General features: G+C 39.9%; 1 protein-coding gene across 14 annotated transcripts in view; it reads left to right on the top strand.

Annotated features, from left to right (window-relative positions):
- The window catches only part of Lrrc7 (leucine rich repeat containing 7), a 477,706-nt gene that overhangs the window by 338,183 nt on the left and 124,694 nt on the right, over window positions 1-14,829 (top strand). For all 14 annotated transcript variants that reach the window (XM_052730896.1, XM_052730897.1, XM_052730901.1 and 11 more), the window contains 2 exons: window positions 5,920-6,064; window positions 11,138-11,210. In XM_052730896.1, coding sequence (XP_052586856.1) covers window positions 5,920-6,064; window positions 11,138-11,210 — 218 coding nt within the window. The remainder of the gene's footprint in view (window positions 1-5,919; window positions 6,065-11,137; window positions 11,211-14,829) is intronic.

Below are 14,829 nucleotides of genomic sequence, written 5' to 3'. Positions count from 1 at the left end.
CCTAAACTCTTGTATTTTTACTCATTTTTTATAACTCAGAGAGGCAAAGAGAATAACCAAGTATTTCGTCTTCTACAAAGCTCCATCTTACAACTCCCAATATAAAGTTCATACACCAAACTCTGACCAAGTAGTGCATGAATTTATGTTGTTTCTGAATATTCTGACATCTTCCTCATCTTGTGATTTCTGTCACTCACCTATGGATCCGTGTGCACCTAGAGTGGTGCTGGGCAAGTCGACCTTCCCAACAACTGGAGACCTTTGCTGCAGGGTAGGGTGCCTGTAGAAGGTTTGAAAGACTCAACAATAAACACCCAAGTGTTGTTTGTCTTCCACAGAATGTTTTGAAACTGCACGGAAGATGCTGGTCAGTGCAGGAGATAGCAAGGCAGCATTGAGAGCAGCTTCAAGAATGAAAGCCTTCTCCTGATTAAAGGATAGAGGAGGGAACAATGCAAAAGCACATGGAGTCCTTTACTCCTAGAAAAGAGAGGACTACCATGACTCATACTTCCTTGGGGTGGGACATGAATAGCAAAGTGGCAGTTTTTTATTAAGTGATATTCTTCTGAACTGGGGAAATGCCACCTAATGCCTTCTTTTCCTCCGTTCTGGAGGGCCAACTCCTCTAATGTCTGCTTCTACACAGCTTCACAGGGACCTAAAGATGCAGGATGAAGCTCTGAGTTAATGAGGGGATTGAGAGACAGGAAGATCTTTAGTTCAATCCAAGCAGATTCAATTTCAGTTCCAGCCCTTATTCTCAGAGCAACCTGGGAATGGCACATAGAAAGCATGTATTAATGTGTCCTCAGGAATGAAGAACTTTCTCTGTTTGGCAGCTTCTGGAAACACTGCATGCAGCTCCTCTGGCCTCTTTAGATCCCCTTTTCTGAATTTGACCTCCTCACTCAAGGTCAAAACCCCATTCTGGATAATGTTCCTTCAATAATCCACAAATGCAGGACACAAAGACCCAGCCCCCCAGCCTCTGCTCAGACACCTGTGGGGTTGGGGAGCTCAGCTTCAGAATTTTTTGGGAAGCTTTGTTGGGGACTTCCTCACAGGTCAGCTTCCTCAGATGTCCAGGTCAGCTTCCTTCCTTCCCTGCCCCTCCTGTCCTCTTTCCTTGATTCTAAGAGGACTCTGTGCTGAACTTGTCATTGTCTTTGCTTCCTAGGGAACTTCATTCACAATCTTAAGCTCCAAGCATGAGTGCCTGCTAGAGGCAGCTGTGAAGAGCGGATCTGAGGGGGGCTGAAGAGTCTGCTTTTCTAACAGGCCAGGGAGAGAGGAAAGTGGGACACTGTAGCTGGTGTGCATGGCAGACTGGGTCACAAAAATATAGAATATTAAATAAAATATATATAAAACTATCGCAAACAATAATAGGTCCAGCTTATATTGTGTGCACCCAGGGTCCGTGGAAGAGTCTAACAACCAGCTGAGGATTCCAATCTGAGGGATATTCAATGAATCTAAGCACACTGAGTTCTTTAGTCCATTCGCTTCATTCTTCTCAGTCAATTCTATCTACACAGTTTCTTTTCTGTTCTCATACTTAGCTCCTCTCAGTCCCTCCTGCTCTCAGTCCCTTCTGCTGTTCTCTCATCATTCTACCTAGTTCTTTCCATCTCCGTCCTCATCTTTGTTCTCAGTCAATTCTTTTCTTGCTGTTCTCTCATATCTATCTAGGTCTTTTCTATCTTTTTTCCTTCTTTTTTCTCCAAGTATATATATATATATATATATATATATATATATATATATATATATATATATATCCATTCATTAACAACTTGTTAGTAAAAACTACAAAGTAAACTCTCAGGGAGAAGTATTCTGATAAGAGTCACACTTGGCAAAGACTTAGTCAACTTAATTGGTGATTGACAACAGCTGCAGGTTGTAAAAAGTTCTGGCTATCTCTTAAAGGGATAGTTACAAAGGTTACAAGGAGAAAAATTAAACCAATGAGAGATTTAAGAAAAAGGCAAAGAATATGTGTGCTATTTTATATAATTAATAATATCCAGATATGATTAGTCAGTTAACAGCATTTTTCTGTTAATCACCTGAATCTCAGGACCTGTATATAATTAGTCTATTGAGCCTAAAATCTTGCATTAAGAACTGGTGTATAAATTAATACAAAGTGTTAATTGTTATTTGAATCAGAGTGGGGAGGTGCTGGTGGAGGAAGCTTAGGACAACATAGGTGCTGTTAATCTCTTGAAGGACTAAGATACACCAAGGCCAGACACCTGCACTATCACTTCTGGTTCACTATAATCCTTCTGAAGAGTGTTGATCTAACAAGGCCAGACACCTGCAATTCTGCTCTGTGAAAGTTCTGTGAAGACACTTTGTCTGGCCAATATTTGCCTTGTCAGTGGCTAAGGATGGAGAACAAAACTTCTGTGTCTACAGTCCATATGGAACAATAGACCTAGTATGAAGCATATATTAGTATGTTTCTATTCATAAAAATTGTTCAGTTAAATAAGAAACGATCTTCTAGACTATTCACAATTATGTGTGCCCATAAGATTGAGATGCAATCGTGAGAGTACATGTACACATAACATGGAAATGCATAGTAAATGGGGAGAATCATAGCTGTTATTGCACAAGAAGTTTACAACAAGAGACAGTCGGTTCATTCAAAAGGCAGTAATTCCAAAAAAAAAAAAAGGCAGTAATTCCATAACATCTTGCATGATGGTTTCCTCTAACAGAACCCTTAGTTCTGATAGGTTGACCTTCTGAACTCTAGTTGTCACTGCTGTATACTGTATGAACTTTTGCTACCAACGACTCTCAATATAAAACCTTTAGCTCAGTGCCAAGTGTTTGTCTATTAATTTTACTGGTTTATTTAGACTCTGCCAAATAAGTAAGACAAATGGTAAGGTGTTCCTAGGTGGATCAAATGAGTGAAGTGCTGAGCAATCAAAGTATGAGGCACTTGTCTGCAAACATCCTGAAACAAAGCAAGATGAAGGCTTTTACCTAGCTGTTTTCTGTTGTCCACCTACAAGTTTAGTGACCACTGTTAGGAGCTGACCCTCCCACCCTATGCAGTCAGTTAGAAACCCTTGATTTGACTTCACATCTTCCTTGAGCTCATCTCTCTTCCTCCTTGAGTCCACTGCCTTAGGTACCTGGCTACTACACAGAAAAGATTCTGTCCAGTAGTTAGTAGTCCCTTGGTGTCTAGAAGATTCTTCCAAGATCCTGCAACCACAGGACAAGATCCACAGATGCTGAAGTCTTAATGCTTGTATAACCATGTGGACCTTCCAAATGTCTTAAAGCTTTCTGTATTATGGATAACAGCCACTATAATGCAAATACTAACTTGAGCTCCTCCACCACACCCAGCAGCTTTGCATATTTTTGATGCATGATTGTTGTGGATGCCTCAGGCCCACAGTTCAGCACCTCTAGTGGACTTCCTTGATTCCAATCATGAATCTGCCATTTTGAAAGTTCCCTGGTGTTATTTTTTTCTGAGCACAGATCTGATCAAGTCATTCCCTGTCTTACAAACCTTTTAATAGTTCCTCTTACCTGCAAGTTAGAGTTTTCATGCCTTCACAACATGGGGTTCCTTTTTACAGCAGTCCTCTTCCTGAAAACCTGAGCTCAGCAAACTTCAGTCACTCTAAGTTATTAAATCTCTCAACATGTCATACTTTTTCAAGCTTCTCTGTGATCTTGCAGGTTCCCTCTTTTGCTTTCTTTGTGTACTAGTATGAGTGTGTATATACATGTGGTACACACATGTAGAGTCCTGATATCAATATTAGGTGCCCTCCTTAATCAGTCTCCATCTTATCTTTTGAGACAGCATCTCTTGCTATACCTGGAGCTCATTGATTCAGCTAGACTGGCTCTCTGTCTAATGAGCTTGTCTCTGCCTCCCTAGTCCTAGGATTGCAAGCATATACCACCATGCCAGGCTTTCTGCATGGGTGCCAGGGATTGAACTGGAGTCCTCAGACTTCTGTAGCAGGCACTTTATTTACTGAACCATCTTGATTCCTTTGGGTTTCCTCTTTCTTGACATATGACAACTGCTGGACAGTCTTGGTCCTTCCCCCTTTCTTCTGTAGTATTTCCCACATGAATTTTCATGCACATATCAAGAGTATTTTTATTGTTTCTTTGGATGTTGCCTTCACTAATGTAAACTCCCTAAAGATAAAAAAACTCGCCGGGCGGTGGTGGCGCACGCCTTTAATCCCAGCACTTGGGAGGCAGAGACAGGCGGATCTCTGTGAGTTCGAGGCCAGCCTGGGCTACAGAGTGAGTTCCAGGAAAGGCGCAAAACTACACAGAGAAACCCTGTCTCGAAAAACCTAAAAAAAAAAAAAAAAAAAAAAACTCATTTTGACTATCATAGTGTTGAGCAGCTATGATCACAGCCCTAGGAAGGAGGAAGAAGAAATGGTCTGAGCTGAAGACATGCCTGCACTTCACAATAATTTGTTTCAAATTTTTAAAGTGTCTTGTCTTCATCCAGACAAGTTTCTTCCCAGATACATCTGCCTGGCTCATGATGTTGTCTTAATACATAGCACAGATAGTAGCATATAACAGAGAGTCTCAGAAAGGGCTGGTGAATGAGCAGAATGTTGAACCTCTAATGCAGGGGTCTCTGTAACCACCATGGCCAACAGAGCAATGATCTTGGAGAGGCAAGAAAGATGTTTGGTTCAACATAACTAAGTAGCCAATGTTGGTTCGAACTTCAGTTCAAATGAACTGAGTAGTTCATTTTAGGCATATTTAAACACAGCACAACTTGGTGAAAACTTTCCTGGTTAACTCAATTCTATACACACAATAAAGAATACATAAATCTCTTTGAGGAACAAAGTAAGCTAGATAAAGATCAAACATGATTATATCAAAACTCTTTGTAAAGTACATGTGACACATTCCATAAAGATGGATTCTGTAGATTGACTGAGAAAAACGAGCTTATGATAAAGGTCTGGGGATGACTTCTGGGTGGATGACAGGTTATGTATTCCTCTCTTTGAAGGAACAACCTGTATGTTTAACTTCCAGGTTCCCCTAGTCCTTATCTGTGAGTACAAAGACCTCCTTGCCTCCCACATTCTAATTAGCAGAATCAATCCCAAATTATAATTTTAAATCTTTCTGAGACATCTAAACCTTAAGGATACTATGCAATGCTCAGTTCTCCATTGGAAAATTTCAAAACTGTTGTATTCTGACTGCTGCATTGACTCAGAATTCATCTATAACCACTGCAGTAAGATATAATTCATAAGCATTTACAAATCAGTGGATTTTTTTTTAGCAGATTCACAATGTTCTCTAAACATCATCACAACCTAACTTTAGAATATTTCCATCACCCTTAAAAAGCAATCCTAAATCTCTGGCAATCTTCTCTACTTCCTGTCTATAAATTTACCCATTCTGGACATTGCATATGAGTGTAATTCTACATGTGTGGTCTTTTGTGACTTGCACCTTTTAAAGTTCAGCTATTTTGTAGCATATTTCAACACTTCATTCACTGCCAAATAATATCCATTATGCAGGCAGGCCACTTTTGCTTACCCATGCAATCATTGAGGCAGGTTTAGGCTGCTGCCACTTGACTGCTGTGAATAAAGCATCTGTGACCATTTGTGTGCACTTGTGTTTTTAATTGTGCAGAATAGACCTAGGGGTATATAGGTTGTGTAGGGATTCTGTGTTTCGAAATGGATGCACCAGTGTGCTTTCCAATCAGTGTACATTTGATCAATGCTTCCATATCCTCCTTATTGTCATGGTGGCTTTAAAATTAATTCACAACATCACGGTTTTTACAGCTTCAAGTGCCTTGTGAAATTTCCCAAACTAACCCTGAGTTTATGCACTGTCTTCAAGTCTATAGGGAAGTTAAAGATGTTGGTATACCTGGATATGTCAAAAAACAGGATAGAAACGGTTGACATGGATATTTCTGGATGTGAAGCCCTTGAGGACCTCTTACTATCATCCAATATGTTGCAACAGCTGCCTGACTCAATAGGTGAGGATGTAACATTTTGTCATGAGTAATTATGTCAAGTGTGCAGTTTCTTTTTTGGCAGTATAACTTGTTTATGCATGTAGGTAATATACTACTAGCCTGACATTAATGAATTAGCAAATTCACCATGCAAGATCATTGTATATTACGAATAGCTTAAAATGAACTGTTAACTTTAACATCAAATCCAACTCTCCAGTGAAATGTTCCTATTAAATAGATGTATCTTAAAATTGTCAAATCTCCTAAATTTCAATGTTGTCATGAAAAGTAAGTGTTTAGATTTAGAGTTATTTGGTGATGGTGGATGCATTGTAACATTGATATAACAGGTAAAAAAAAACACAAAAATGTGTAAATGTAAAATAGATTCTTAGTTTCATTATTTTTTAAAAGACATATTGTCCTTAATATGTTATAAGATGCTTACCAGAAAAAAATTGTGAGTAGGTATAGCATGCACCAGATCTTTTTATTTATATATTTTATTTATAGATAAAGTTATAAAAAGACTGAACAGTGAGTAGTCCTTTTATATTTTTCCTGTTTATGAGATATCTTGGCTAGGAGAAAAATCACGAGTTCACTTAACTTTGAAATGGGGATTTCAACCTGTTTGGAATAGATGTGTCACATATTCAGCAACTTGCTAATGCTCCTAAGAATTGTCACAGACCAAGTAGCCCAATTGAGGGAAAACACTGGTTTTAACAAAATCACACAAGCTTTTCTCATAAATTTGCTGACTTTTTATTTACAGAATCACACATATCAAACAGTGTTTCTCCAACCACCAGGCAAAACTGAAAGCTTCACTAGACCTCTCACATTTCCCAGCTGCATCTCAGAGAACATACTGGGCTCTGATCTGAACATTAGTCACCTTAAATGAAACTTATGAGCAGATGAGTGTGGGAAGAACTGGTATGTGTGTTGCAACATTGAGGAGGCTTGTTAGCTACAAAGAGCCTCATCTGATCAGGACAACAGAGTGGTAGTATGGGATTCTACATGCTCAGCATCACCCCATACAACTGAAAATGCATAAGCAAAATGCATTGATTCAGAGACCATAGTTTTGCCCATAGCTGCTTTCTCAGTGCTGAGACTGTGTCTGGCCTATGCTGTGCCCTCCTTAGTAAAGGACATTTACTCATGCTAAGAATGGTTATTTACTTGACAAATAAAGAACTCCACAAGTATGCAGGAAAATGGAGTTAAATAAGCATGGTAAAAATGAAAATGCATCCACTTCAATAGAGATAAAATTTATAACTTGTAAAGTACCAGAGGGAGGGAAATAGAAAAAAATCCATACAGAAGATAAAAGAAGTTAAAGTAATCATAGAATATAAAACAATGAAATTATGTGTCATAAATCACAGAAAAATAACAAATATAGTTAAATAAGCCTGTTTTATTTAAAAGAACCAATTATTTCCAAAGACAAGGCATCCTTGGTTTGGCAGGATAAGGATGCCTTGTCTTTGGAAATATTATCTTTCTTTAAAAAGCAGCTCGCAGCCAGGCTATGGTGGCGCACACCTTTAATCCCAACACTCGGGAGGCAGAGTCAGGTGGATCTCTGTGAGTTGGAGGCCAGCCTGGGCTAAAGAGTGAGTTCCAGGACAGGCGCAAAGCTACAGGGAGAAACCCTGTCTCGGAAAAAAAAAAAAAAAAAAAAAAAAAAAAAAAAAAAAAAAAGCAGCTCGCAGAGTTATCCTCACTTGGAGTAAGGCATCCTGTTAGAGTGATACAGAACACTGAGCGGAGCATGTAGCAGCTAAGAACTCTCCCAGGAAGAAGTGACTTGGGGACACTAGTTACTCACTGAACTGTCCTTTATGTCTCACTGAAACTTCAGGGGAAATTATATCTGACTGTCTGCCCAGGGCCTGGTTATAGACAGACAGGCCTTCTTCAGGGCCTTCCCCTGTTGGCCAACAGATATAAGAGTTTTGTTTTGGGGCCCAGAAAAACCACAGACACTAACTAGATGAGAAATGGCACCTCATCTTTCTTATTGGAACGTGGATTATCTTTTGGGTAACCAGGAATTTTAAAAATAAGACAAGAATTTCCATAGAATTAATAAAACAAAATACAACTAGAACAAAATTTCTGCTCTGTCACACCAGTCCTGCAGCTGAGAGTCGGTTGACAGAGAGGCAGACTCAGCAACCACTCTGTGCTTGGTCCCTCCCTGCACTGTCTCCAAGAAGAGAGAAAGGCCTCTCTTCCTCCTTCAGGTGGTTTTAATAAAAAGCTTCTTTGGATAGAGGAGGATGCATAATGTTTTACTTTTCAAACTATGATCACTTAGTAATTGGCGCAGAGGCTCCACAGTCAAGTTACCTGAGTTCGAGTTGCTTGCCTGCTGTGTGATCTTCTACAAGTCGCATAATGTCTCTGTGCTCCAATTGTTCATCAATGTGAGGGAGTAGCATTACTTCTAGCTCATGTTCAGGGGCTCACTAGTTAATCCAAGGTGCCAAGTGTTCAGTCAGTGGCAGCTCCTATGAGAACTAAGACATGGGAGACAGAGACATTTTCTTTCATAGAACTATTACAATGGATACAAATGCCAGACAAACATTGTCTACTTTAATAAAAAGCTATTTTAATGTATGGAACATTCATATTAACTATGTATCTATACAAGAATATCTACCATGACAATTACAGTCCTCCTCATCCTTCAATGCCAGGGGTGTATAAAAAGAGAGAATGTGGAGAGGGAAACACAAGAGAAGGAGAGGAAGACAGGAGCCTGCATAAAGTTGGTGCTCAGCCCACAATCAGAGACCTACTGAGGCTTTACGTCAGTCTAGACTAGATCCTTGGGTAATGTGTGAGCAGCAAAGTGGTCTGGTCTTGGTAAGTTCCTGTAAATCCATGGACTCAGGCTAAGCAGAAAGGTCTGCTTGCTTCTGCTGTAAAGATTCATGTGAGAGCCACACCTCCAATCTGCACAGAAAACACTTGCCTGAGTCCAAACCTACCTTGTTTTCCTTTACATTGCTTCACACCAGAGGCCTCAGGTCTTCTGGAAATGCTCGTGGTGACCTGGTGTCTGCTCAGCCGCCGGTCATCCACGCCTCAGTTTCTTGTGACCCAGCACAGTGGTGAAGAGACTCAACCCTCCCACAGTTCCACCGGTGGGCTAGAGCATAGCAGTCTGATGGGGGCTTCAAGCTACAAAACATTCTAATGTAACTCATGGCCCCACTCATAACATAAACAAGCTCTGGTGTCCTTTTACATCCCAGAGCTGATGTTTCAAAACATACACTAGAGAAGCTAAAATGGTTCCGATACCTTTTGAACAGAGATGAATGGTGCAAAAGATGTTCAGACCAGTATGATGAATATGCACCAAAGGAATGTCCTGCTTCCCACATGCTATTGTTTTCAAGCTGATGAATTATGCTCCCATGTTGCAGGTATTTTGTTGCAGCAGTCTGACAGCAGGGTTAGTTCTCTTCACCTGCTTCTGAAGAAAACGTAACTATATTGAAATCCTAAGTCAACCACAGCTTTACTTCAGACTTCATATGACTTCCTCTGACTTTTAAAAAATTATCAGAATACTAAAATAGGTGGGTGTGATTTGACCCCATATCCACAAGGTGTGAATGTTGAAGGATGCTCCACACCTAAGTGGGTGTGGACAGGGGCACACACATACACACACACATACACACACACATACACACACACACACACACACACACACACACACACACACGCACGCACACACGCGCGCGCGCGCACACACACACACAAATTTCAGGATGATTTCAGAGGATCACGTTTTCATATAACTATATCAAAAAGTCCTAGAAAAATTTTGTTAAGGAAAATGGTTTAGTTATCCTTAACTTGACATCCCCAAAAGACATTTGATCATGAAATTAACATTTTCCTGACAAATTTTCTGCAGGACATAGTAATCTACAGCATATATGCATAGTTCCCATATAAAACAAATGCTAACCTTCATACTAATACTTTGTCCTTGGGTTTGGCTACTGAAGCCACATTGATTTACAAGCTGTTTGGTGGTTGGGTAAGAGGAGTGATTATGCCAAAGGGAACTGTTCTCCCGTTACTGTGCAGTGATTTCACATTAAGGTAATGGAAGGAGGGCAAGCCATAAAAAGTGTGGAGGGCATAGATCACACAGTGGGAAATACGTGGTTGTGGGGTGTGGAGATGGCTCAGTGGTTAAGGCACTTGCCAGGCAAGTGAGAACTAGACTTTAGATCCCAAACACCCAGATAAACGATAGCCTACCTGTAATCCAGCCTCAGAAGGTGGAGGCAGGATCCTAGAGCGAGCCTGCAAGGCAGGTAAGTAAAATCAACCAGCCCTCGGTAAGATAGAAATAGCTGGGCTCAGAAAAGGAAGCGTGTGTAAGAGCAATCCTAGAAGACTCCAGATGCATCCATCTGCCCATACACATTCAAGCACATATACACAACAGCACATACACATTTAAAAGATAGTTTTAACATCAATCCCTGGCTAGCTCAATGTGAGGTATTACAAATCAAACTATTTTTGAGTCTAACACTGATCAAGTCCACCATTTCTGAAATCTCAGCACACGACTCATGCGTGGTCATTTTCCACAACTGTAATCATAAATTTTTTGTTGTAGGACTTCCCTTCCCACATTTTGACTGTTACACTCTTGTTGTTTTGAACTGTTTCCAGTCTGTATCATAAGAAAATGAGTTATCTGTGCTTGGGAATTAATTCAATATTAAATCTCAGCTGACTCAAAATGTTTCTACTGGTCCATTTGCTGGAAAACAGAAAAAGGAGATGTAGGTGCATCTCTTGACAAGTGTGTGGACCCCAAGTTTGTTTACTTAACTGCTCTGATTTACTCCCATTGACATTTGAATTTTTACAACAAAAACTCAAAACTAGTCTGTCTGTTTGTGTGTTATATATGCAGAACATAGCCAACTGAAACAACATGCATTCAACATAAGTGAGCCCTATGATTTCTTTCAATGACATTTCCTGCTCTGGTATATTAATAAAACTTCTTCTCTGTTTCAGGACTGCTGAAAAAGCTAACAACTCTAAAAGTAGATGACAATCAACTCACTATGCTACCCAATACAATCGGAAAGTAAGTTCCCACACTAGTCTATTGGCCTGTGTGCGACCAGAAATTAAAGGTTATGCTGTATTTTCTATAAAAACATTGCTGCAAATTCTTCCTTTGAACTGCATTTCATTCAGTTAATGCTTATATACATCGTAAAAACTTTACATCTGAACACTGAATCCACTGAAGCTATAAAACACAGTGAGAAATAGTCAACCGTGAACCTTTCTCAAGCAAAGTAATTGCCAGACCTGCAAATACACTGTTAATGGTATTTTTCAGAGAGTATCAATCTGATATAGTTTACTGAGTAGCAACTATAAATTAACTTAAATATTTCTCATAAAAAGGGAATCAAGTTTTTAAGTCTTTGTGATATATATATATTGAAATTACACTCTAATAATTTTGTACATATAGAAGCTTGACTTTTTTTAGACAACAAAGTAAAAAGCAAAGTCACCATTAAAAAAAAAACTGGAAGATAAAATCCCAACATTGCCTTAAAAGGATAAAACATGCTGCACAATTTTTACTAATTGATTAGAACTTAAACAGCATTTAGTTTACAATTCCTTGTGGACTGTTAATGTTCTGTGTTTCACTGAAGTGACTTTGTTGACAACGTATGAAATGAGGTGTCAGAACAAGCCATCTGAAATCAGCCTTCCTATAAGGCCATTCCATCAGATTCCAGCTGCCTTGTCCCATTATAAAAGAGTATACAAGTTCTTTCTCTTGGCAGAGTTCAGTATACACAAGGAGAAAAAGATTCAGCTTTTAAAAGTAGCTGAGTTTATTACAATTATGGCTAACTGCCTGTTAAACTCTTCGATTTGACATAGGGTGTAGCCTCAGAGCCACTACCACTAAAGGCTAGATGGTGAACTTGTCCCTGCCTTCTCCTCTCACCCCATCTGTCCACTACCAAGTGGAAAAACAGCCACTGGACTGAAATGTTCCACTTCTAAAGAGTAGAGCAATTCAACAAATTTAAATTTCCAATTCTATTTTGGAGAACAGTAAAAGTGTCAACAATTAACATGATAATATCTAGACTGTCAAGTATGTTTCTGTCCTCAGTTACTTCCATTTTCTCCAACAGAGAAAACATAGTTCTTTGGGGTTGCACAAAAGCAATTTTGTTATTATTATTATTATTATTATTACTATTATTATTATTATTATTGCTGTTATTGTTATTATTATTTGTTATTATTGTTATCAAAATCCTCTTCCCAATTATCTTCTCAGGCACTAATCTTTCTCAGTGGGTCAAACTCAGGGCAACTGAATTCAAATTCATTAATCTCTAAAAGGCTGTGATTGGTATTTTGCCTCTTAGTTTGTATTTCTTATACAAACTAATGTCTTGATTCTTTGAAGACAAAATTAAGAGGTTGGATGAGCCAAACATGGGCACAGGAAAGCCGCTTTCTCAGCAGGGAGAAACGCTTGGCTTTGGTCTCCCTGAGAAGCAGCTCCTGTCCATGGGTGTGGTTTTCGGCCTCTATTGGCCTCTTGTTCCCTTAGGTGACAAACCGAGTTCTGAAGTCTAGTTTAATCCCAGACGTACACTGGACTAGTTCCTGTGCTGAGCTAGCAGTCCACATCCTGAGTGCAGGATTTGCTTCATGCTGGTAGGTGCAGGACTGCTTAGCCTATACCTCTCTGCTTCCTTCCCAGAAGACAAGTAGTATTGCACAAACTACACTAGAGTCTGCCTTTGAGCTTAGTCATAAACAGCATTTATTCAAGACCCTTGACTTAAAAATGTGGAAAAACATGAACTGGTCAAATAGTGACTCAATACAGACATTTGCACTATGTTCAAAAGGACCAAACCCATGATCACCAGTCAGCTATCAGCTTTCAGTCACTTGGTAGGTAGTAAATAGAGCAATACAAATACCAACAAGGTAGAGCCGTTGAGTCTTCTTGGTGAAACTGCTGATTAGTATGAAATGCTCAGATGCCACAAAGGCAAAAGAAACACTTGTTTTGGGTGAAAGAAGCAATACCTAAGAGTTGGATGGGGCAGGTGCCTCCTTAAAGGAAACCTGGTACTTGACTATAGCCAACATTGTCCTTGTTGACCATGAACTGTATAGACATAGGGATCCACTCTCAGGCTATTGTAACTAGTTGGACAGTCATTTTTAGGCCCCATTTAGGTATCACCTCGCATGGGACTCACAAGACAATGGCCAGCAGCAAAATGAACCATGAAGTAGTCTAATCCATGGACAAAGAGTAAAGGGAATTCAAGGTGGCCATGATAGAGAAATGTTTTCTGAAGAGTACCTGAAGTAAAGGTTCACAGCTAATTAGGAAAGCTGAGTACCTAGAAGGTCACAGGCTCAGCCTTCTACTGTACATCTCCAGTGCCACTTCCAGGCTTTCCTGGCACATTGCACTCTCCCTACTGCACACCCCAGGAACCCAGAGAAACACCATCACCCACCACTACCCATTATAGTCCTAGACTCTCTTTCTGGTGTCAGAGTAGGTAGTATGTTCAGTATCCACTTGTGTTGTCAGCATTCCACTGATTATAAGAAAATCAACTTAAAGGAGGAAGTTTGTTTTGGCTCATGGCATCAGTGGGTTCAGTGCATGGTCACTTGACTCTGTTGCTCTGCTCCTGTGATACATCAGAACACCATGACTAGGAGAAAAGCAAAGCTGCTTAACTCACAGTAGCTCAGAAGCAGAATGGGAGGGAGGGAGTGGGGACAGACATACTCTTGAATATGCCACAGGTGGACCCACCTTTTAAAACTTCTACCACCTCAGTAGTCCATTAGGCTATGGATCCATCCATGCATAAATCCATTTACAGTGTTAGAACCCTCATGATCCAGCTGCTTCCCAGAGCTCTGCCACTAATACACTGCACAAGAGACACAGCCTCCAACACTTAGAGAAACACTTCACATCCAAATGTAATGCCAACTTCATGCCTCCCTAGGATGCAATCCTGTAGGCTTTGCCCCCAACTTCTTGAAAATCTACAGTCAGTTAGTGGTTGCTGGTGGAGGGAGAGATAGTATCTTCAGTGGTGTAGCTTCTAACAAGTTGTTCACACCTCTGTAGTGACTGCTCATCCATGCTTCTGTAGGCATCTCTAATTAAACTCCGTGGTTCACAAAGAGAGACAGAAAGAATGAAAAAGTTCAGGCTTTGTTGCTACACAGATTTTTGTGTCAATTACTGAAGAAACTACCAACTACTGTATGAAATTAAGAACTCTCTTGATAAAATACATAAACACAGTTTGCACTGGCCTGATTATTATGCCTGACACACATCAGTCCCGTCACTCATCCATCCTGTTTCCAGGCTTCCCTTTTTCCAGATTTTCCAATGAGATAAACTTTGTCCTGACTCCTTGGTCCTGTCTCACTTCTTACCTGGAATATCTCTTCTACTCTTCCTAAGACTTACTACTTGCATCTTTTAAGTCCATGCTTTTAAACTGCAACAAGTGTCACAGGCACCTGGTAGTCTTGTTTAATATACAAGCTCTGGTCTAATAGGAATAATACCTGAGAACTTGGAATTCCACACCATTCTCAGATGTCCAAGTGATATCAAAACTTCTGATTCACAGACAGCCCTGAGTATCAGGGCTCTAGAT

The sequence above is a fragment of the Peromyscus californicus genome, unplaced genomic scaffold (assembly GCF_007827085.1).
Source record: "Peromyscus californicus insignis strain IS unplaced genomic scaffold, ASM782708v3 Scaffold_9__1_contigs__length_137607984, whole genome shotgun sequence".
Classification (NCBI taxonomy): domain Eukaryota; kingdom Metazoa; phylum Chordata; class Mammalia; order Rodentia; family Cricetidae; genus Peromyscus; species Peromyscus californicus.
Note: the sequence above shows the minus strand (reverse complement) of the source record. Positions and strands in the feature narration are given on the sequence as shown.